The sequence below is a fragment of the Leucopleurus acutus genome (assembly GCF_964270905.1).
Source record: "Leucopleurus acutus genome assembly, chromosome: 20".
Classification (NCBI taxonomy): domain Eukaryota; kingdom Metazoa; phylum Chordata; class Mammalia; order Artiodactyla; family Delphinidae; genus Leucopleurus; species Leucopleurus acutus.
Window position 1 is genome coordinate 55,860,966 of NC_139162.1, and position 20,819 is coordinate 55,881,784.

Below are 20,819 nucleotides of genomic sequence, written 5' to 3' on the forward strand. Positions count from 1 at the left end.
TTATGAAATGACAGATATCTGACCCATAAATCGTTTCCACATGTCCCAAGAGGTTTTTTTGGTTTTTGGTTTTTTAGCAAGACAAAACATGCTTATTTAGTTAAAACTGGTGAGTGGGGGCAGGACACGGCAGAAGTGTACAGAGCTGGAGATGAGAGGGTCAGGGGTCAGCACAGCACTCAGGATGGAGGATCCAGAAGTCTTGGAGGTGGGCAGTTCTTTGGAAACTTATCACCCACTTTCCTCGGAGCTACATGAGGCTCAAGAGCCCCAGGGGGCTCCAGAGTCCTGACCAGGAAGGGAAGGCTTGTCCCAACAAGTCTAGGGAGGCCCTGCCCCCAGCAACAGCAGGAACTCTTGGGGACAGCAAGCTCCAGGTTTGTCTCTAAGATGGGGATGTCCAGGGTAGAGAAAATCTAGAAACTCTGAAGCTCCATCATCCACAGATGAGGAACACCAGTAGCTGAGCCCAAGTGGGTTATCAAATGGATTAACCACACACACACAGACTTTGCAAACTAAAAAGCAAAAACAAGAGATAAAAACAACCCCAACGCTGTCATGAATCACCATCTCATAGAGAACAAATAAGTGGCTACCAGTGGGGGGACGGGAGCAATATAGGGGTGGGCGAGTGGGAGGTACAAACTGCTGGGTGTTAGATGGCTACAGGGAAGTATTTATTGTACAACATGGGGAATATAGCCAATATTTTGTAATAACTGTAAATGCAGTGGAGCCTTTAAAAATTGTATTTAAAAAATTGTATAAGGGGCTTCCCTTGTGGCGCAGTGGTTGAGAGTCCGCCTGCCGATGCAGGGCGCACGGGTTCGTGCCCCGGTTTGGGAAGATCCCACATGCCGCGGAGCGGCTGGGCCCGTGAGCCATGGCCGCTGAGCCTGCGCATCCGGAGCCTGTGCTCCGCAACGGGAGAGGCCAAAACAGTGAGAGGCCTGCATACCGCAAAAAAAATAAAATAAAAATAAAAAAATAAAATAAAAAGTACGGACGCTGACTCTCTCAACCTCGAATAAAGCATCCCCCTCTGAGCGTTTTTCTTCTCTTTTATAAACTGGTCTCCTAATACCTACCTCTAGGGCAGGAGTTAACAAATATTTTCTGCAAAGGACCAGATAGCAAATAATTTCAGCTTTTGGGGTCATCTGGTGCCTGTTGCAACTACTCTGCCATTACAGCAGGAAAGCAGCCGCAGACAGTATACAAACAAATGAGCAGAGCTGTGTTCCAATAAAACTTTATTTACAAAAACAAGTGGAGGGACACAGTTTGCTGGCCCCTGTCACTAAGTTTGGAAGGATGACAGAAAGTAATTCATGACAAAGATCTAACCCACATTAAATGCCAGAGCATTGATGGCTGTAATGTTGTTACTATAAACAGAACAATGCATCCAAATTCCTTCCTCTGAGGACCTCCTACGTGATTCCCATATGCACCCAAGGTGTTTAGAATATCTCTTCCGGCTACCAGGTAAGCTATGCATCCTTTATCATTGTTGAAGTTGTTAAATTCCTGATAAATGTTGGGTGCTGTTCCAGGTACTGAGAGGACTCTTCCCCCAGCAGAGGGCTTATCATACCCAAGTCATTCTCTCTCTCTCTCTCTCTCCATGCATTTTCAGAACCCTTAACTGACATGTAAGAAACACGTTTCTCTACCTTGAAGCTACCATGCTGGACAGACCACATAGAGAAAAGGTCAGATGGTGGAGGAGCCCTAACTGGTCCATGCTCCAGCTGTTTGAGCCTTTCCATCCAAGACACTGCCCCAGCTTCCAATCCACCCCCGTTGTCACCATGTAGAGCAGAGATGTGTCACCTCCACCAAGCCCTGTGCAGATGGCAGGTTCGTGAGCAAACTAAACGTGGCCGTTGTCTGAAGCCACTAGGTCTTGGAATGATTTGTCACATGACCTTAGTAACTGGAAAAATGGATTCCTTGTTTAGTACAGGTGCTGAGTGCAGTGCTTTCATGCTCCATAACTGGGAGGAAGGGAAGGCAAAAGGGAGGAGGGGCAGAGTGTGGACAGGAGGGAAGGGTGGTGAGAAGGAAGGAAGACAGGAAAGGAAAGACTTAGTGAGTTTGCCTGGAGTAAAGCAGGCACCATACAAATAGCTGACCTCTCCGCTAGGATGGGGTGACGGGGACTCGGAGAGTTTGTGAGAGGCAGAGGGCCCCACTGTAGGGAAGCTGGGCAAGTTTCCTGCAGGATGTGGTGTTGATCACAGTGATACAAACAGAAAGGATTTCCTCAGGCCAGAGAGGATGCTGCAGACTGTGGGATCAGCTTAAGGAAAAGGTAGCACACAGGTACGTGCGGATATTGTGGGAGTGTCAGGCGTGGATGGGGTGGAAGGAATGAGGCTGGAGTGGTTGGAAGGTGGAGCCAGATTATGGCTCAAATGCCAGGCTGAGAAACTTGGCTTTAATTCAGAGGATACTGGAGGCCCATGAAAGAGTAATGAGCCATGGAAGGTCATGAGCAGATCTATGTTTTAGGAATTTTGTTTCCAGGTGAGATGTAGGATACGGACTGGAGAGGGACATAAGGGATATAGGAAGAGCAGCATTCAGGACCCATTAGGGAAAGTTGACTAGTTGTTCCCCAAACATACATTCTTCCTTTCTTGCTCATAATACTAGAGCCACTGGTTTATAGCTGGGCACGTGAGCATCTAGAACAAAGAATCATTTCCCAGCCTCCTCTGCACCTAGCTGTGGCCATGTGTCTAAGTTCTGACTTAGACGAGATGTGAGCAAAAAGGACATGTGTACTCAAAATGAAAAGACACTTGCCCCCTTTCTTCCTTTCTTCTGGCTGCAAGGCAGATGTGATGGCAGGACCTGAGGCAGCCATTTTGGACCATGAGGTGGAAACCCTATTTTGCCAGAGTAATGAGATGGAAAGAGCCTGGGTCCCTGATGATTTTGGAGCTGCCAAACGGGCCCTGGATCAACTGCAATAAATAAACTTCAACCCGATTTAAGCCACTAATAGTCCAGGTCTTTCTGTTACAGCAGCGATCCCATCTCAGAAAATAGCAACTCCAGTCTTCCCATTGCCTAGAGCAAAACATGGAGTCATGCTTATCTCCTCTTTTTCTCTCAATGCCTGCCAGCTCTTCCTTGAAAATATATCCAAAAATCTGACCATGTCTCAGCATGTCCATTGCTACCATCTCTCACTGGATTAATATGAAAGCCTCCTAGCTGGTCTCCCTGCTTCCCCCTGTTCTCCACACAGAAATTAGGGAATCCATTTGAAACTTAACTCAATTGCCATTGGGGAACCATCTTGGTCATCCTCGATTCAGGCAGGAAGCATCCGTAGATGCCAAAACTAATGAGTCAAAAGTTTTATGACACACAGGATATTTACATAGTCTCAAAGTAGCTCTCCCCAAGATACTTATTAATTACAAAGGAAAAAATGTACGGAAACCCGGCAGAGGTTTTCTCTGTATGCTTTTGCAACTTTTCTACAAGTCTGAAATTATTTCAACACTGGACCAATACAACATAGACATACGGCCGATTCACTTTGTTATAAAGCAGAAACTAACACACCATTGTAGAGCAATTATACTCCGATAAAGATGTTAAAAAGAAAATAGAGGAACCTCAAAAACACTATGAGGTCACATATTGTATGATTCCATTTATAGGCAATGTCCAGAACAGGCAAATCCACAGAGACAGAAAGCAAATGGTGGTTTTCAGGGGCTGTGGGGAGGAAGGAATAGGGAGTGACATCTAATGGGTATGGACTTTACTTGGGGAGGGTGAAAATGTTTGGGAATTAGATGGATATGATGGTTGCATAACATTGTCAGTGTACTAAATGCTATTCAGTTCAATTTAAGATAGTTAATTTCAGGGACTTCCCTGGCAGTCCAGTGGTTAAGACTTCGCCTTCCAATGCAGTGGGTGCGAGTTCGATCCCTGATCGCGGAGCTAGGATTCCACATGCCTTGTGGTCAAAAAAACAAAACATAAAACAGAAGGAATATTGTAACAAATTCAATAAAGACTTTAAAAATGGTCCACATCAAAAAATTTTTAAAAAAAGATGGTTAATTTCAGGTCAATTTTTTAAAAAAATTTGATCAAAACACTTCTATAGCACCGTCAATTTCTGATCCTTACAGTGACCCTGGGAACCCACAATCCACCCCCATCACCTTTCTGACTTCATGTCCTACCCCTCTGCCCTCAACACTCTGCTCCATAAACACTAGCCTTGCTGTGTGAGCATTCACCTCAGGACCTTTGCACTGGCCCTTGCTTCAACCCAGGATCCAGACTCAAGTCTGTCTGGAGCCCTTTCCCCATCACTGCCTCCTGGGTGCAGTCCCCCAACACGGAAGCCAAATGCCTTCAGCTTCAGGAGACACATCCGCCCTAGATCCCGCCCAGAGAATAAACAGCTCACCACCAGCCTCCCTCCTCTGGCCAGGCCAGTTTTTAGACTCACCCTCCTGGTGCTACTCCCCGCCCGCTCTCCAGGAATTTCAAGGAACAACCTTTCCTAACCCCTCAGGTCCCAGGAAGAACTCCTCCGAGCTTCTACCCTGCCGGAGCGACCTCCATTTATGGCACGTTTCAGGCAACCCATGTTTAAGTCACCTCCCCACCCAGACAGGGAGCTTCTTGAGACTCAGGCTTGGGGCAAGGGCATTTGAGTTGAAGTTTGGCTACCCTATCCTTTGCAATTGTCATGGTCAACACCAATATCATGACCATCCTCATAGCTGTCTCCAGTCTCATCTCCTCTGGCCAGCCACACCCCCACCTGTCCAGCCTCCCCAAGGTGTTCCCTCAGCCTAAAACCCTCTCTGCATTCCTGGCTCCACCTTGAAATTCAGGTCAAGGCTCCCATGACACCTCGTCAGAGAGGTCATCCCTGACTACCTCACCAGAAGTGGCCACACCTGCCTGTCCCTCAGTGACTCCATTTCTTCACATTTATTTCCTCCACAGAGATTACCACAATCTGAAAGTCTTACTCATGTGTGTGTCCCTACCTGTTTATCTTCTGTCTTCCCACCACACCCGCTAGAATGACAACAACACAAGGGCAGGGGTTTTGTCTGCCTAGCACTTAGAACGTGCTTGGTACACAGTAGGTGCTTGAGTATTTGCTACTACATGACTTTGGGACTTTGCATACGCCACTCCCCAAGCTTAGAATATCATTCCTTGCCGCATCTTCCTTGGCGAACTCCTATTCACCCTTCAGAACCCCATCCAGTTATCACTTAACCTGGGTGGTCTTCTTTGACTGCCTCACATACCCACCACAAAGTTGGAATAAGTGTCTCCTCTGGGGACACTCAATGCCGTGTTGCCACCTCCAGCAGTGCACATGTCACTGTGAATTGCTACTGTGGGTGCCAGCAGGGTCTATTTCCCCAATCGACCTGACTTCTTGAGGGCAAAGGATGAGGCACAATTAGGTCTCAGGGACCATTTATTGAATGAATGAATGAATGGACAAAAATGTAAGTAACTATATCTCCCTGAGACCCAGCTCCCATCTTATTTATATGCCCTGCCAGACCTGTGAATTCGACCTCCCTCCTTGTCCTAGGAATTCATCAGCAAATCCTACAGTTGGGGGACAGATGTGGGGGGCATGCCTTGGGCGAGGAGGATGAGGGAAGAGATGGGGTGGTTTCAGATATGACATACAGAGGATCCTGGCTTAACAAGCAGCAGTGAGAATTCTGTTTGGTTCCTGGGATCTCCCAACAGAGAGAATAAACAATCCAGTTCCCCAATAACAAGGCTATCCCAGTTCAGGGACAGAGGCAAATTCAGACCCACAGAGTCCTAAAGTTCACTCAGTAAAAGGCGCTCTACTGTCGGTGTTTTGGTGCCGGGTTCCCCCCCGGGGGGGGGGCGCCTCCACCCAGGGCTTACTGAGGCAGACAGTGCAGGGGTGTGAGCCTCCACTGGTATTTGGGAACCACGTGCTACGGTTTGGAGAGAGGGAGGTGCCTCCTTTGTGGCAGGGATGAAGGAAGGAGGCCCTGGGCTCTGAACGAGGGCAGGGCGGAGGCTGGGTTTTGGTCTCACCTGCTGCTCCGGAGCGCAAAGAAGCTGCTGTGGGTGGGGCCTGGGGGCGGCTGCGCTCCACCGCCCTCCTCCCTCAGACCCAGGGACCAGGCCCCCAGCCCCTCCTCCCTCAGACCCAGGGACCAGGCCCCCAGGCTCTCCCCACTCAGACCCAGGGACCAGGCCCCCAGCCCCTCCCCCTCAGACCCAGGGTTCCGGGCCCCCAACCCCACCCCCCTCAGACCCAGGGGTCCGGACCCCCAGCCCCTCCTCCCTCAGACCCAGGAGTCCAGGCCCCCGACTCCCACTGAATGCCTTTACAAGGACACTTCTCTCCACCTGCACACGAAGAAAGGGCCTGGTCTCAGCCAGATCTGCATTTGTCATGGCCCGGAGCCACTGAGACTTGGCCAGATGGCCCTCCCCTCCGTGGCTCAGGCAGCTCCTGGCCTGGAACACTCCTCCCTCATCCTCCAGGCCACCTGGGGCTGCCAAACTTGCCCTTCAGGTTTAGCTCTGGCCACCCCACCCCTCCTCCTTCAGGAAGCCTGCCCTGACCCTCTGAGGAGCCGCTTCCAGGCTTCCGAGGCACCCTTAGCATCTGCCATTATAGGACCTGTGGAAAGAAAGACATCATCGATGTGGTTGCTAACACTTCTTCCCTAGGATTTTCTCTTCGTCGAGTACTGTACTAAGACCTCTCCGTAACCTCCTTTAATCTTCCCAGTGCTGTTATCCCCATTTTACAGATGGGGGACTGGGGCACAGAGAGGTTAAGTAATTTGCCCAGGGTCACACAGCTAGATAGGGGCCTGGCCCATGAGGTGGTAGCACAGAGTAACAACCAAGATGCAGTGTCTAAACTGTATGGCCTGGGTTCAACCATCTCTACCACTTATTAGCTGTGTGATTATAGACACGTTACTTAACTTTAATATGTCTTGGTTTCTTCATGTATAAAATGGGGATCATTGAACCCATTTCTTAGGACGTTGTGAGGTTTATACAAACACACACACACACACACACACACACACACACACACACACACAAGGTACTCAGAAGAGGATATAAGCACACAATAAGTATTACCAAAATTATTAAGTGGCAAAGCCAGGACTCGAACCCACACCCACCTGGGCTCTTTATGATCACACCACACAATAGGATTATCTCTCTTTCTGTCTGTTCTTTCTTCCCCATCAATCCAGGACAAGGATGTGCCTTCTCTGGTTTCCAGCCTCTCTTAGTATAGACTGTGGGGTCAACATGTGTTCAGTGAAGCAATAATGCACATGAGTGCACCAACTGCAAAAACTCGGTAATTCAACAAACGCCACTCTAGCACTTACTACGTGCAAGACCCTATTCTATATGCTGCACATACATTGGGGGACTGAACATACAATAGTCTTTGTTGTCATGAAGCCTTACATTCTAATGGGGAGGACATAAAACAGACAAAATAAACAGGTAATATAGTGAGTTACAGGGTGATAAATGATCTGGAGAGAAACTAAATGTTGGGGGAGGGGGAAGAGACTCTGAAGGAGGGACGGGTCAGAGGTGCTGACATGTTAAACAAGGTTGCCAGCCAGGCCTCCCGAGGTGCTGCCATTCAAGCAAAGACCTGAAGAAGATGAGGGAGCAAGCCTCTTCTCATCGGAGGATATGAGAAGAGCTTTCCAGGCAGCGGGTACAGCAAGTGCAAAGGCCCTGAGGCAGAATGGCATCTGGGTACTCAAGGAGCAAAGGAAGAGATGAGGTAGGGTACCATCACTTAAGGCCTTGTAGAAGGTCTTCTCTTTTATCCAGAGAAATGGGGAGCCCCCGAAGCCTTTTGAGAGTGGAGTGACGTAAGCTGATTTAGGTTTCTATGGGGTCCATGCATTGAGACCGGACTGGGGAGGAAGACGGCAGGGAGACCACTCACTGCATGTGTAACTCTGAGCAAGTCTCTGAGCCCTCGTGAGCCTCAGTTTCCTCATCTGCCAAATGGAGACACCCCAACACTCACTTCACTGGGTTCGGGGAGGAAGCGGTGTGTATAACTCAGTTAGCGAGGTCCATGGCACAGGGGAAGTTCTCGAAAGGAGATTTTCATGCCTGGGGAGCCTGTTCATTTTTGTGATGCCCTTGGAGCAGTGTTGGGCATTGAGTCTTAGCTGTCATCGTTATCGGGAATTACTGAGGGACATTTCCAAAGGAGGAGGGAAGGGGAGGGCTGGGGGCCGAGGGCACCAGTGGAGATAGGAACGCCAGACAGGAGGTGTGCACAGAGCAGGGATGGACACCAGCCCTGGAGATGGAAAGGTGGCTCCGGGTTCAAAGCCCACCCTTCCACATTGACCATGAACAAGCGGCAATCAACTTCGCAGAGATTCCAGGAGAATCGCAGAGATACCAGGAGAATTCCAAGGGGGTATTTCTGACGCGTGAAGGAGTTTGACATCGAATTACTGTAGTTTCTCCTGTTGTGATGGAGACAATAAGCTTTCTGGCTCCCCTGAGGACATCCCAGCCGGCGCCCTGGGTCTGTCAGCCAGCCCCGCCCAGGGGCCACGCCAGCAGGCTGTACCAGGTGAGTGCTCAGGTATGCGGAGGAGGGAGGGCCCTGGGAGTGAGCAGGAAGGAGAGGCCCCTGTAGGGAAGGGAGAGAAGAGCTCAGAGCCTCCCGTCTGACACAGCTTGAGCAGCAGGTGAGGAGGGGGCCCAGGGAAGAGAGCTGGGTCCTAGCGAGGAGGGATGGGAGGTGGGGACTCCTGGGTCTGGGGGAGGGGAGCAGGGGGCCCAGACTCCTGGGTCCAGACACAGGAAAGGCTGGGGGAACTAAAGTCTAGTTCTGAAGAGCTGGGGGCTGGAGATCGGACCCGAACACCTAAGGGAAGACCATGGGGTCGTAGGGGCTGAGGAATTGGATGAATGTTCTCTGAGGAGACTTGGTGTCCAAACCCTTTAGCTCCAAGGGACAAGGAGCTCTGAGTTCTGGACTCCTGGGCCCCTGAGAAGGTAAAAGGCTAGAAGACAGGGAGACAGGACCCCTGGGCAGAGGAAGGAAAATGGGGTGCACACAGGCTAGGGAGCTGAATGCACGGAGCCCTGAGGGACTGGGGGTGCGGCGGTGGACTAGGTGTGAGGGGGGAGGGCCTGCGGGTCTAGATTCCTGGTCTGAGGAACGACGGCCTGAGGGCCTGGACATCTGGGTCTGAGGGAGGAGGGGCTGGGGGCCCGGATTCCTGGTCTGAGCGGGGAGGTGCTGGGGCAGGAACCGTAGGTCCTGCGATCAGGTCCGGCCTCACCTCTTTGCTGGCTCCCAGGGCTCCAGGTGGCAGGAGCTCCCCATTCTCGGCACCATGAGCTCCACCACTGGGTAAGTACCCCCGCCCACCGGGTCCCCCAGCCGCCCCGTCCTTCCCCCCGACCCTTTCATCCACACCCGCAGCCTGGACACTCTGAGGACCACCTGAGCTGCCTCCCTCCTGCTGCCAAGCAGACAGACCTGGGTCCAAATCCAGGCGCTAACTTTCAGCAGTGGTGTGGCCCTGGCCAAAGGACATCACCTCTTCAAGCCTCAGTCCCTCCTCCGTGAAACAGGGACAATTCTGACAGGCTAATGCACATACAGCACCTAGCAGAGCATCTGACCAACAGCAGGTGTTCAACTCATGAGAGCTGCTAGGCCATCGCTGTTACCCTTTTCCTTTTTCTTTTTTTGGCTGCGCTGCGTGGCATCTGGGACCTTAGTTCCCCAACCAGGGATGGAACCTGGGCCCACGGCACTGAAAGCACCGAGTCCTAACCACTGGACCTCCAGGGAATTCCCAGTTGTTATATCTTATTATTAAATATTGACCCTTTGCTAAAAGCTCAGGGCTGTTTATAATGAAGGGTCAAGTCTCCTGGAGTAAGCAGGGAGAAGGATAAAGAGAGAAGCGTGGGAATAGCTGCATGGGAGATGGAAGGGAGTGAGTTCTCCAGCCCAGAGGTAAACAAATTGTGGGGAGATTTGACTGACAAGGGCAGGAAGAGGAGCAGAGGTTTGACTAAAAGAGTTTCTCATCCTTCATCTCTCATCTCCGACCCCAACCAAGCTCTGAGCTGTTATTTCTGTGGAAATGGGGACTCGAGAATTCTCAGAGAAAGATCTGGCTGAAAAGAACCTGGCCCGTGGGGGTAGGAGGGGAAGAAGATAACTTTCCATCTACTCCCAATACTAATGCTATTGTAAAAAATCCCATTTATTGGGAGTTCCCTGGTGGTCTAGTGGTTAGGATTTGGCGCTTTCAGTGCCATGGCCCAGGTTCAATCCCTGGTCGGGGAACTGAGATCCTGCAAGCCACGCAGCACAGCGCAGCCACAAAAAAAGAAAAAAAAAATCCCATTTATTGAGCAACTACTGTGTGTTAAGCCCTTTGCATCATCTTAATAATGATAATAACAGTTACTAAGGCTGCACAACATTCCAACTGCATCATCTCATTGAATTCGCCCAACAGACCTACCAGACAGACACTATAGTGTAACTAACCCCTGTCTTATGGAAAGGGAAACTGAAGAAGGAGAGATCGTCTCCCACCCGGGGTCTTATGACAAAGCAGTCGCTGACAGGGGATTTGAACCCAGGTCTGGGTGACAGTAGAGACCACACTCGCCACCACGAGCCAGTACCACTGCCATACTTGTCTCGTTAAAGTCCAGCTCTGGCCCTGCCCTCCCCTGCTCAAAACCCTCCATGGCTCCCCACCGCCCTCACAAGCTCTGCTGGGCACTCAAAACTCCCATGATCTGCCCCCAATTCCCATGGCCCCTCTCACCCCTCTTTTCCTTCACTAGGCCAGAAGCTTCTCCCAAACGGAGTGCCAAGTCTATCTATGGTGAGTTGAGGGGCAAGGAAGACCCAGGCCAAGAGAAACTAGGTCTGAGGGAGGAGGTAACTGAGGACCCGAACTCCTGGATCTGATGGGGGAAGGGTTTGGGGGTCTTGACTCCTTTTCTGAGGGACGAGGGGCTGGGGGTCTGGACTCCTGGGTCTGGAGGGGAGGGGGCTGGGGGGCTGGACTCCTGAGTCTGAGGGGGAAGGGGCTGGGAGCTGGGTCTCCTGCAGCCATTCTCCTTCTTCCCCCACAGAACAGAGGAAGCGTTACTCCACGGAGGTTATGGCCGATGTTTCCCAATATCCAGTCAATGTGAGTCTGGGGTCTGTGTTGCCACGGGGAGTCTTGCAGGAGGCAAGGCAGGCCTGAGGAGATGGGGGAGTTGAAAGCAGTTGGACCTCCAAGCAGCAAGAACTTGGGAAACTCAGTTTGCTCACCTGCAAAGTGGACTCCTTCTGCCTTGCCTCAGATGTGGGTACTCAGTGGAGGAACTCAATCCCACTTGAATCTGCCAACTTTTCCTCTGGACCAGCTCCTGTGCTGGACAGTTGGACCACAGGGACAAGTCAGATGCAATCCTGGATGAGTAGGGGTCAGACAAGGTCCAGAGGCACCAGCAAAATTGCCAGGTGCTCTAACGGAGGTAGAGCTGCTTAGAAGGAACTAGATATAATCCAGACCACTCTCTGCCTTCAAGGGGTCTAGCTGGAGAGCCAGACCCAGGGAAGACACACAAAGGGCACTGGGAGGAGGTGGAGCAGGTGATCAGAGAAGGCTTCCCAGAGGAGGTGTGCGTAGTCGCAGGCTATGGGGCTGATGCCAGGGGCTTCTCAGCCCACCTGGCTTCATCCTGGGACTCACTGCTTTCTCCAGCACCTGGTGACCTTCTGCCTGGGTGAGGAGGATGGCGTGCACACGGTGGAGGACGCCTCGCGGAAGCTGGCCCTCATGGACAGCCAAGGCCGCGTCTGGGCCCAGGACATGCTGCTGCGCGTGTCTCCCACACACGTCACGCTGCTGGACCCAGTCTCCAAGGTGCCACGGGGCACACGGGTGGAAGGAGCAGCTTGGACTGAGCCCACCAAGGCATGGAGAGCCCTAGGGACCTCAGGGATCTGAGTGTGAATCTTGATTCCTGCACGGTCTTCCTCTAGGAACTTTGGCGAGGGACCCCCGCCCCCTTTTTGAACCTCATTAGCCTCATCTATTAAACAGGGGTTAACTATCCCTGGCCCCTCAACTTGGGGTGGAGGTTGCCCTGCGCAGTGCCTGTACGTGCTGGCACTGCTGGCACTGCTGTCACCACTTAGGAGTATCCTTGGCTCAGGGTCTCAGTTTACCCGCTGTCCCACCCTCCACCCCACAGGAGGAGCTGGAGTCTTACCCGCTGAGCGCCATCGTGCGTTGCGACACGGTGATACCGCCGGGCCAGAGCTGCTCACTGCTGCTGCTCGTGTGCCAGGAGCCCGAGCGCACGCAGCCCGACGTGCACTTCTTCCAGGGCCTGCGTCTGGGGGTGAGCGAGCGGGGGTCGGGGCCACAGACTGAGACCCTGCGGATTCCGGGCGGAGTCCGGAGCCGGACCTCCAACGGGGCGGGGCCTCTAACACGGGGGGCACGGTGTACGGCAAAGGCGGGGTCGGGGCCAGCGGAGGGGGCGTGACCTGTAGAGGAATTCTGGGAGGGAGGGGGATTTGAGAACAGATTGAACGTAGGGTCGAGAAGGAACGAGAGGGCCGAATGGAGACGGAGGCTAAGAGCTAAGAGCTCGGACAGAACGTGGACAGAACATGGAAGTGAGGGTCGGGGGGAGCAGCCAGAACTAGGATGGGAGTGAGTGTGGTCAGGGGCGAAGCGCCATCTGGACGGGGCCTCCGTGGTTGGGGGAGGGGCCTAAGGCAGGGACAGTTTAAGAGCCAGGGTGTGAGTTCAGGGCGTGGACGTGCGTGGGCGCAGTGCGTGAGCCATGACTGGACGTGGTCTGGGGCCGAGCTGAGGAATCGATTCGGAGAGCCGCCTGGGCGGGCAGTGGGTGGGTTGCGGTCGTGGCCTGACGGCGTGATTGACAGGCGGAGCTGATCCGAGAGGACATCCAGGGGGCTCTGCACAACTATCGCTCGGGCCGCGGGGAGCGCAGGGCGGCGGCGCTCAGGTAAGGGGGTCGGGCTGGAAGCTGGGGAGAAGAGACGACGGGGAGGTCTCTGGGGAGCCGGCTCCCCTCTTTGGGCCTTAGTTTCCCCAACCGAGAAATCGGTGGATACCACTAGCCTAGAGCAGAACGAGTTTTAAATGGAGTCAGACAAACCCTGTACCAAGTGTACTCTCCTCCCCTCGGTTTCTCCTCCCTCTGCCTCAGTTTCCCTCCGGAGAGGTGCTCTCCCATCCCCCATATATCGGATTTCTCCTTACCACTGAGAGCCTAGGTTTGAACCCTTTGGGCCACAGTGTTTCAGATTGAAGCCCCGAATTTCTCCCCTCCCCGGACCCCTCGGTGTGCCCAGCCTTAGTTTCCCCTTCTTCCCCCGCAGGGCTACGCGAAAGGAGCTGCAGTGCCACCCCTCGCCCGCCGCCGAGACCGCGCCCCTGCAGCACCGCCCGACGGTCCGCGCCGCGATCAACACGGTGGAGCCGGCCGCGGGCCGCGGGCGACCCCAGGCGGACCCCATCCCAGAGACTGCAGAGATGCGGAGGCCGGGCCGGGCGGAGGTCTGCAGCAGCGCTGACCCGACCTCTCGGGACCTGGGCCCCTGCGGCCCAGACCTGGCCAGTCTGCAGGCGGAGCGGGAAGTGGTGAGTGAGGCGGGGCTAGGGCCGGGGCGGGACTGGCTGCAGGTGTGAATCTTCTGTCAGGGGGTGGGGCTTGGTTCTGGGGACTTGGTCAGACTTCTGGGGGGGTGGCCGGAGGGAACAGAATGGGGGCAGAGTCAAGCATCAGAGGGCGTGGCCTGGCCTAAATGTGCCTAAGCGCTCTTGGTTTGAGAGGGCTTGGACAGGGGTGATGAGGGTCCAAGATTCAGGGGTCCCGCGTATCCCCCTGCTCTGCCCCCCAGGACATCCTGAACCACGTGTTCGACGACGTGGAGACCTTCGTATCAAGGCTGCAGAAGTCTGCCGAGGCGACCCGAGTGCTGGAGCACCGAGAGCGCAGCCGCAGGACCCGGCACCGGGAGGCCGGGGGTGAGGAGGCACCACCGAGTGGCAATCCTGAACACCCCCTTCCTGGCCACTCCCAAATATCCACCCTCTCCCTTGGGTCTCCCCTTGCACCCCCTGCCAGTTTGACTCCCTATCGCGATCTCACTGGGTCTCTGCCTCTCTCTTCGACCCTGCCTGACGCTGTCTGCATGTGCCCCATCACCGCGCCTGCCTCTCTACCCACAGAGGGCCTCCTGACGCTGCGGGCCAAGCCGCCCTCAGAGGCCGAGTTCATTGATGTGCTTCAGAAAATCAAGTACGCCTTCAGCTTGCTGGTGAGGACGCGTTCATCCCGGGGCGTCAGGGGGCGAGGGGAATAACAAACCTGACCTGTCCGCGCACTAATACCAGCACCTCCCCGGCTCCACAGGCCCGGCTGCGCAGCAACATCGCCAACCCCTCCTCCCCAGAACTGCTGCACTTCCTGTTCGGACCTCTGCAAATGGTGAGACACCCCCGGCCTGAGGGCTGCCTGCAGCAGGAGGGTTCCACTTCAAGAAGGTCTGATGGCTTGCCCACTCTTGCGCCGCTGCCAGATTGTGGACACCTCGGGCGGCCCCCAGTTCGCGAGCTGCGTGCGGCGGCCGCATCTGACTTCCGAGGCTGTGGCGCTGCTGTGGGACAACGTCACCCAACTTGAAAACACGCTCTGGACCTCGTTGGGGGACTCTTGGACCCGCCCGGGGTAAGAGGCGGGGGTGGGAGGCTGGAGGAGCAGCAATTTAGGGGCGGGACTGGGAGGCTGGGGTCGTGGTGATTGGAGAGACAGGCCTGGAAGGCAGGAGGCGTGGTGATCCAGGGGCGGAGCGGGGCGGGGGTGGGGTGGGTGCTGGCTGGGAGCGTGGTGATTGGAGGGACAGGGCTGGGAAGCAGGAGGCGTGGTAATTTAGGGGTGGGGTTGGGAGGAAGTGGCGGGGCTGTTGGAAAGATGGGGCTAGGAGGGTGGGTTAGTTGTGGGGCTTAGCTAGAGGATGTCGCCAAAGAAATTGAAGTTCAGGTGGGACTAGGTCAAATGCCACGATCCGATGAGGGAAGGCGAGCAGCTTTGCGTGGCGTATGAAACTGTCTGCTGAGCCTCAGACAGCAGCTACTCCCTTTGGTGGTGTGGCAGTGCCGGTGGTTCTCTCCTAGGCAGGCCTGTCAACTCCAGGCTCTGGTAGTAATTTGTACCCAGGACCTGTCGTCTTAGCCACTCACCTTTCCCCAAGGAGTGTGTTGTTTTCTCTGTTTAAAAAAGTTGCAAAAATAAATCTTAAAGTTAGGTAGTTAGGTTTTTCATAGCATGATTTAAAAAAAAAAAAAAAAACTCAAACCGGAATAAAAGGCAGGACTTCGAGGAATGGAGTGAGGCTATGCCGAAGAGGCGGGCTTAGGAAACGTTTGGTCTGTGGTTTTGGAAAGGGGGAGCAGTCTTTGCGCTTGGAGGCTGAGAGCTTCAAGGGAGTAGGTGCAGAGCTAGCTGCTGGACTTAGGGGAAAGGGACGGGATGTGTGTAGCTAGAAACACGGTTTGGAATCAGAGGCCAGGGCGGAGCATGAATGGAATCAGGGTATTTACAAATATAGTTGATGTCGTGGATGCAGCTTAGAGGCAAGGGCAGGGCTTGGCAAAAGGGGGCAGGATTAGACTTGTTGGAATAGAACGAGGCTTAAGGAGAGGGGGAGAACTTCATGAAGTTACTGACAGGGAGGTCATACCAGGATCCCTGAGGATCCCTTGCCCCTCCTTGGCTGCAGGATAGAGCTACCCTCAGAGGAGGGACCCCCATACAGACCTGAGTTCTACAGCGGCTGGGAGCCCACAGCCACGGACCCACAGGGCCGCGCCTGGGAGGACCCGGTAGAGAAACAGCTACAGCACGAGCGGCGCCGCCGGCAGGTGAGGCTAAGGCTTAAGCTCCCCCAGGTGACACAGGGGGGCCGTGACTGGGAATTCTGGGGCGCAGGCCGGGCCCCACCTGATCTACTGCTCTCATCTCCTGCAGCAAAGCACTCCTCAGGTCGCTGTCAATGGGTAAGTGTCAATGGGTGAGTCGGGTCAGGTGGGGTCCAGGAGGGGTGCGTCCTGGGGGGTCCCAGCGCTGACTCCGCTTCCCCTTTTTTCTTTTTCCTTTTGTCTTCCCGGCTCTTCGAAGGTGGGTGAGGTGGCGATGAGGCAGGGGCCTGGGCTGGGACGGGGGGAGGATCAACGAGGGAGGGAGTGGGGCCCAGACTTCTGGGTTCTAGGGAGGAGGGAACTGGAGGCCCAGATTCCAGGGTCTAAGGGAGGAGGGTGCTGGGAGTGGGTAAAGTCTGAGAGGGACCTCTAGATCCCCAAAGGTCTGGAAGAAGGCAGTTTGGTTTCCCAGGGCCTGGGAAGCTCCCTGCCTGGGTCCCTATATGGACAGAGTCCTGGGTGTTGGAGAGAAGAGGCTGGGGAATTAGATATTGGGTTTTGAAGAAGAGCTCAAGTCTGGTGCTTGGGACCTTGGAGACCCAGGGAAGTAGGCTTGGGACTTAAAGGGCCAAGGGGCAAGTTTCTGGGAAAGTTAGGAAGTGGTAGTATCTCTGGGCTCCTGAGAGAGGTAAAGGCTGGGAGGCTGGACCCTTGCTTTCCCAAGGCTCTAGAGCAATTGTCTCAGTCCCTGCTGGGTGTCACACTGGGACCTTTTAAGCATTAAAAGGTCGAGGAAATTAAAGTTTGAGATCTGGACTCCTAGGTCTCTGGAGGAGGAAAGAACTGGGGGTGCAAATTCATAGTTCCAACAAGCAATGGCGGTGCAGACTCTTGGGTCCCGGGGGAAGAAGGGCCTAGAGGAGCTAGGATTCCTTGGGCAAGTCGGGGGGCAGATGGGAGGGAAGCTGCGTGGGATGAGAAGACAACAAAGCCGCAGGTCTGGAGGAGCAGAAGGGGGTCTGGGTGAGGGCTTGGGCAGAGAGTCTCAGCAGAGACGGCGGCGTGCTGGGAGCTGCCGCCGGCCCCACACAGGGGGTGCCTCGGCCCTGAAGACTCCCCTCTCCCTTGCACAGGTAGGCCTGATCCGGGCTGAGGTGCCTTTTACTGGGTTGTCAGAGCTAAAAGTCTGCTCCCCACCCCCCAGCTGCCTGGTCTAGCGGACCCCCCTCTCGGTGCGCTTCTGAACCTTGAGCTTGACACCCACAGCTTTTAACTCACCTTTTTTTTGTGCTTCAAGTTCTTTGCGGAGGGCAGGAGGGGAATGGAAATAATACTAATCCCTCCCTGAAAGAGGGAGAAGTCTGTGAGTTTGTACAGGCTAGCAGTCAGGAGCTCAGGGTCATGGGAGCACGCAGGTTCACATCCAGCTGTGTGCGAGTAGAATGGAATTACTCAGGACATGAGCTCTGGGGCCAGCCTGCCCGGGTCCCAGCCTGACTACACCTCTTTCTTGCTCTGTGATCTTTACATCACCGTGTCACTTGATATCACTGTTCCTTTCCTGTAAAATGGAGATAATAATTGGGTCTCTGGAGGGAGGAAGGAACTAGGGGGTCCAAACTCATGGTTCTACCAAGTGTTGTCTCTAACATCAAATCAGCTAATACATGTAGCAGACTTTGAACAGTGTCTGGCATGTAATAAGTGCTATATAAGTGCTATTGTTTTTATTATGTTTATGAGTTATCATTATGCACGAGTCAAGTACACAGTAGATGCTCAATAAACAGCAGCTGTCTCTAGCTGTGTAATCTGGGGAGAGTCATTCTATTTCTCTGAGCCTGAATGTTCTCATCTATAAAATGGAGCTGATGCTAGTCCTCATATCACGTGCCTACTGCATGGTGCCAGGCACATAAGGAGCACAATATATTCAAACCGGTATTACAATTTCAAACCTCTGTTAACAGTATTAACCGGCCTCCCCTGCCTCGACCCCTGCTTGGCTTTAACCCCAGCTCACACCAACACCCTACAGTCCAGAGCAGTGGAGCTGGCTACCTCCTTACCCTGCAACCCTTTCCCCTTCTCCCCAGTCACCAAGACCAGGAACCAGAAGCTGAGCCCCAGGGGCTGGAGCCGGCGGGAAAGTGGGTCCTATGTAATTATGACTTCCAGGCGCGCAATAGCAGCGAGCTGTCCGTCAAGCAGTGGGACATATTGGAGGTCAGAGGAGTGGGGGACGGGGTGTGGGGCTGGGGGGTTGGAGTCCACCCAGCCCTAGGTACAGACACAGCCTCTGAACCCTTCCCTCTTCCAGGTCCTGGATGACCAGCGCAAGTGGTGGAAGGTTCGGGACCAGAGCGGGCAGGAGGGATATGTACCCTATAATATCCTGACACCCCACCCGGGGCCGCAGGGGGGCCCCAGCCTGGTGAGCCAGGGCAGACTCCTGGGTCTTGAGGGAAGAGGGGCTGGGCTCAGATCCTGGGTCCTGGGAACAAGAGGCGTGAGGGATAAGGGGTCAAAGTCACTGGCAGAGGAAGTGGCTGAGGATTCGGAAATTCACCTCCAGGCGAAGGGGACTGGGACCCAGTCCTCTTTCCGATCCAGGTGCTCTCCTCTTTTTCCCCTCTCCAGGAGAACAGCACTCCCTCTCCCCCTCCACCACCAATGTCGGCCCCGGCTCCGGCTCCCCCTCCTCCACCAGCACCAGCGTCCGCCCTGGCTCCGGCTCCCCCTCCCCCGTCAGCCTCGGCCCCGGCTCCTACCCCCCCGCCCCCTCCCGCACCAGTGCCGACCCTGGCTCCAGCTCCCGGTGCCCGACCAGCGCGGACCCAGGCTCCGGCTCCATCTCGGTCTCCCAGGGACAGCTGCGAGAGCCTCAACAACTTGGACTCCGGCAAGAAGGGTGAGTGGTGGGGACCTCTTCGAAGGAGCGGTCCTTGTCCTCGCTTTCCAGGCAGAGAAACCGAGGCTCAGAAAGAGTAAACCGAGTCCCGACCCATCACGAGGACGCTGGAGGTCCCCGACCCTCTGAGCCCAGGGCCCTTCGCCCTGAGTCCGCCCTCCCTCCCGGTTTCCCGCTTGCAGAGAAATTCTCCCAGATGCTCAGTATCAACGAGGAGCTGCAGGCACGCCTGGCCCAGGGCCTCACGGGCCCCAGCCGCGCAGCCCCGGGGCCCCGCGCCCCGGAGCCCCGCGCCCCGGAGCCGCAGCTCAGCCCGCGCTCCAACGCTTCGGAGGTCCGCGCCTGGCTGCAGGGCAAGGGCTTTAGTTCAGGGTGAGTGTGGCAGGTGCCGGCTAGGGGACCCTGAGATACCGGCGCTAGGGGCGGAGCACTCCGATTGGCCCAGAGGGGGCATGGCAGACCACGGGAGACCGGGATTGGTCCAAAACGGGGGTCTGTCTGAGAGCAACTGTGACTGTCGGGCTGTGATTGCCATGTTTTTCCAGGCTCCGATTGGAGTCTCTAGGGAAGCCCCGCCTCCCTTGGAAGGCAGCCCCGCCTCGCTTGGAAGGCAGCCCCCCCCCCCCACGGCGCGCTATGATTGGTGGATGGGGATTCAGGAGCCATGAGCAGCGGCCGGCCCCCCCCCCCCCCCCCCCCGGCTTGAGAGCTAAAATGCTGCTCAGATTGGACAAAGGGCTAAGCGGGCGTAAAGTGGTTGGTGGGGCTGAGGAGGCTTGAGCCGTGATTGGCCAACAGGCCTGACTGTGCCCTGGATGCCCCTGCTCAGGACCGTGGCCGCGCTAGGCGCACTGAGCGGCGCGCAGCTATTCTCGCTGCAGAAAGATAAGTTTCGGGCGCTGAGCCCCGACGAGGGGGCGCGCGTGTACAGCCAGATCACAGTGCAGCGCTCGCTGCTGGAGGTGAGGCGGGCGCTCGTCCCCGAGCCCGGACTGGGGAGGGCGCTGAGGTCTCTGCCTCCAAGGTCCTGATTTTCCACCCCCACCCCCACCCCCACTCCAGGACAAAGAGAAAGTGTCAGAGCTGGAGGCGGTAATGAAGAAGCAAAAGAAGAGGATGGAAGACGAGGTGGAAACGGAAGTCATTTGATCCTTCCCCGCCCCTCCGCTAAGTTTCCAGGAAGCAGCCCCGCGGGAGAACGGACTCTGCAGACTGCCCCCACCAACGGAAGTAGATCCCTCCAGGGATCGCCGACCTGTTCCAGCCTTGGTCTTACCCCGTCCGGTTAGATAAATCGGCCCGTCCTTAATGGAGTCTCCTAAGAAGTGCTCTCGTATTGGCCGAGAACGGGCACTGAGACAATTTAGGGCAAGTGCTTGCGCTCGGGAGCCCTGTGTATTGTGATAATGCTACCCAGTCTATAAACAGCCTCCTCTTAGCAGGCGATGTCAACTGCTGTCCCTTTTCTACCCGGGTACCAGGGTCCAGGAACCTGCCCCTCACCCCAGCAACAGCCTCACAGGAAAGGAATCTAGCAGATGTCCCCACTCTCTTTAGTTTCTTTCTCTGAATCCTCCCAACTCAGGCTTCCTCCTGACCTCCCAGCCTCCAGTCTGTCCTCTAGTTCACTCCAGAGGGATCTTCTGAACACCCGAGGCCCCAGTCTACCCCTTGCTCAAAATCCTTTTCTGGCTCCCCGTCGCCGTCTTAGCCCCATAGCCTGGCATTCGAGGCCCTGAGTGGTTTGGTCCCTACATCTCCAACCTCGTCCTCACCTCCTCATCCCCAGTGCATTCTGGTCCTGCCCTCTCCACACACTCCCCAAACCCCTTCAACCACTGGAGTTTTAACAATGGCTGGTTTCTGCAGGCTGGAACGATTCTCTG

General features: G+C 55.0%; 1 protein-coding gene across 1 annotated transcript; it reads left to right on the forward strand.

Annotated features, from left to right (window-relative positions):
- Window positions 1-10,810: 10,810 nt before the first annotated feature.
- EPS8L1 (EPS8 signaling adaptor L1) lies at window positions 10,811-20,650 on the forward strand (the record flags this gene model as incomplete). The annotated part of the gene is made up of 18 exons (XM_082863306.1): window positions 10,811-10,952; window positions 11,206-11,264; window positions 11,826-12,038; window positions 12,319-12,468; window positions 13,022-13,104; window positions 13,481-13,742; window positions 14,003-14,129; window positions 14,334-14,422; window positions 14,518-14,592; window positions 14,684-14,832; window positions 15,884-16,025; window positions 16,132-16,160; window positions 18,119-18,248; window positions 18,343-18,456; window positions 18,663-18,933; window positions 19,116-19,305; window positions 19,763-19,895; window positions 19,996-20,650. 18 exons carry the CDS (start codon window positions 10,811-10,813, stop codon window positions 20,080-20,082), a joined length of 2,445 nt encoding a protein of 814 aa, XP_082719432.1. The 3' UTR covers window positions 20,083-20,650.
- Between the last annotated feature and the right edge of the window lie 169 nt (window positions 20,651-20,819).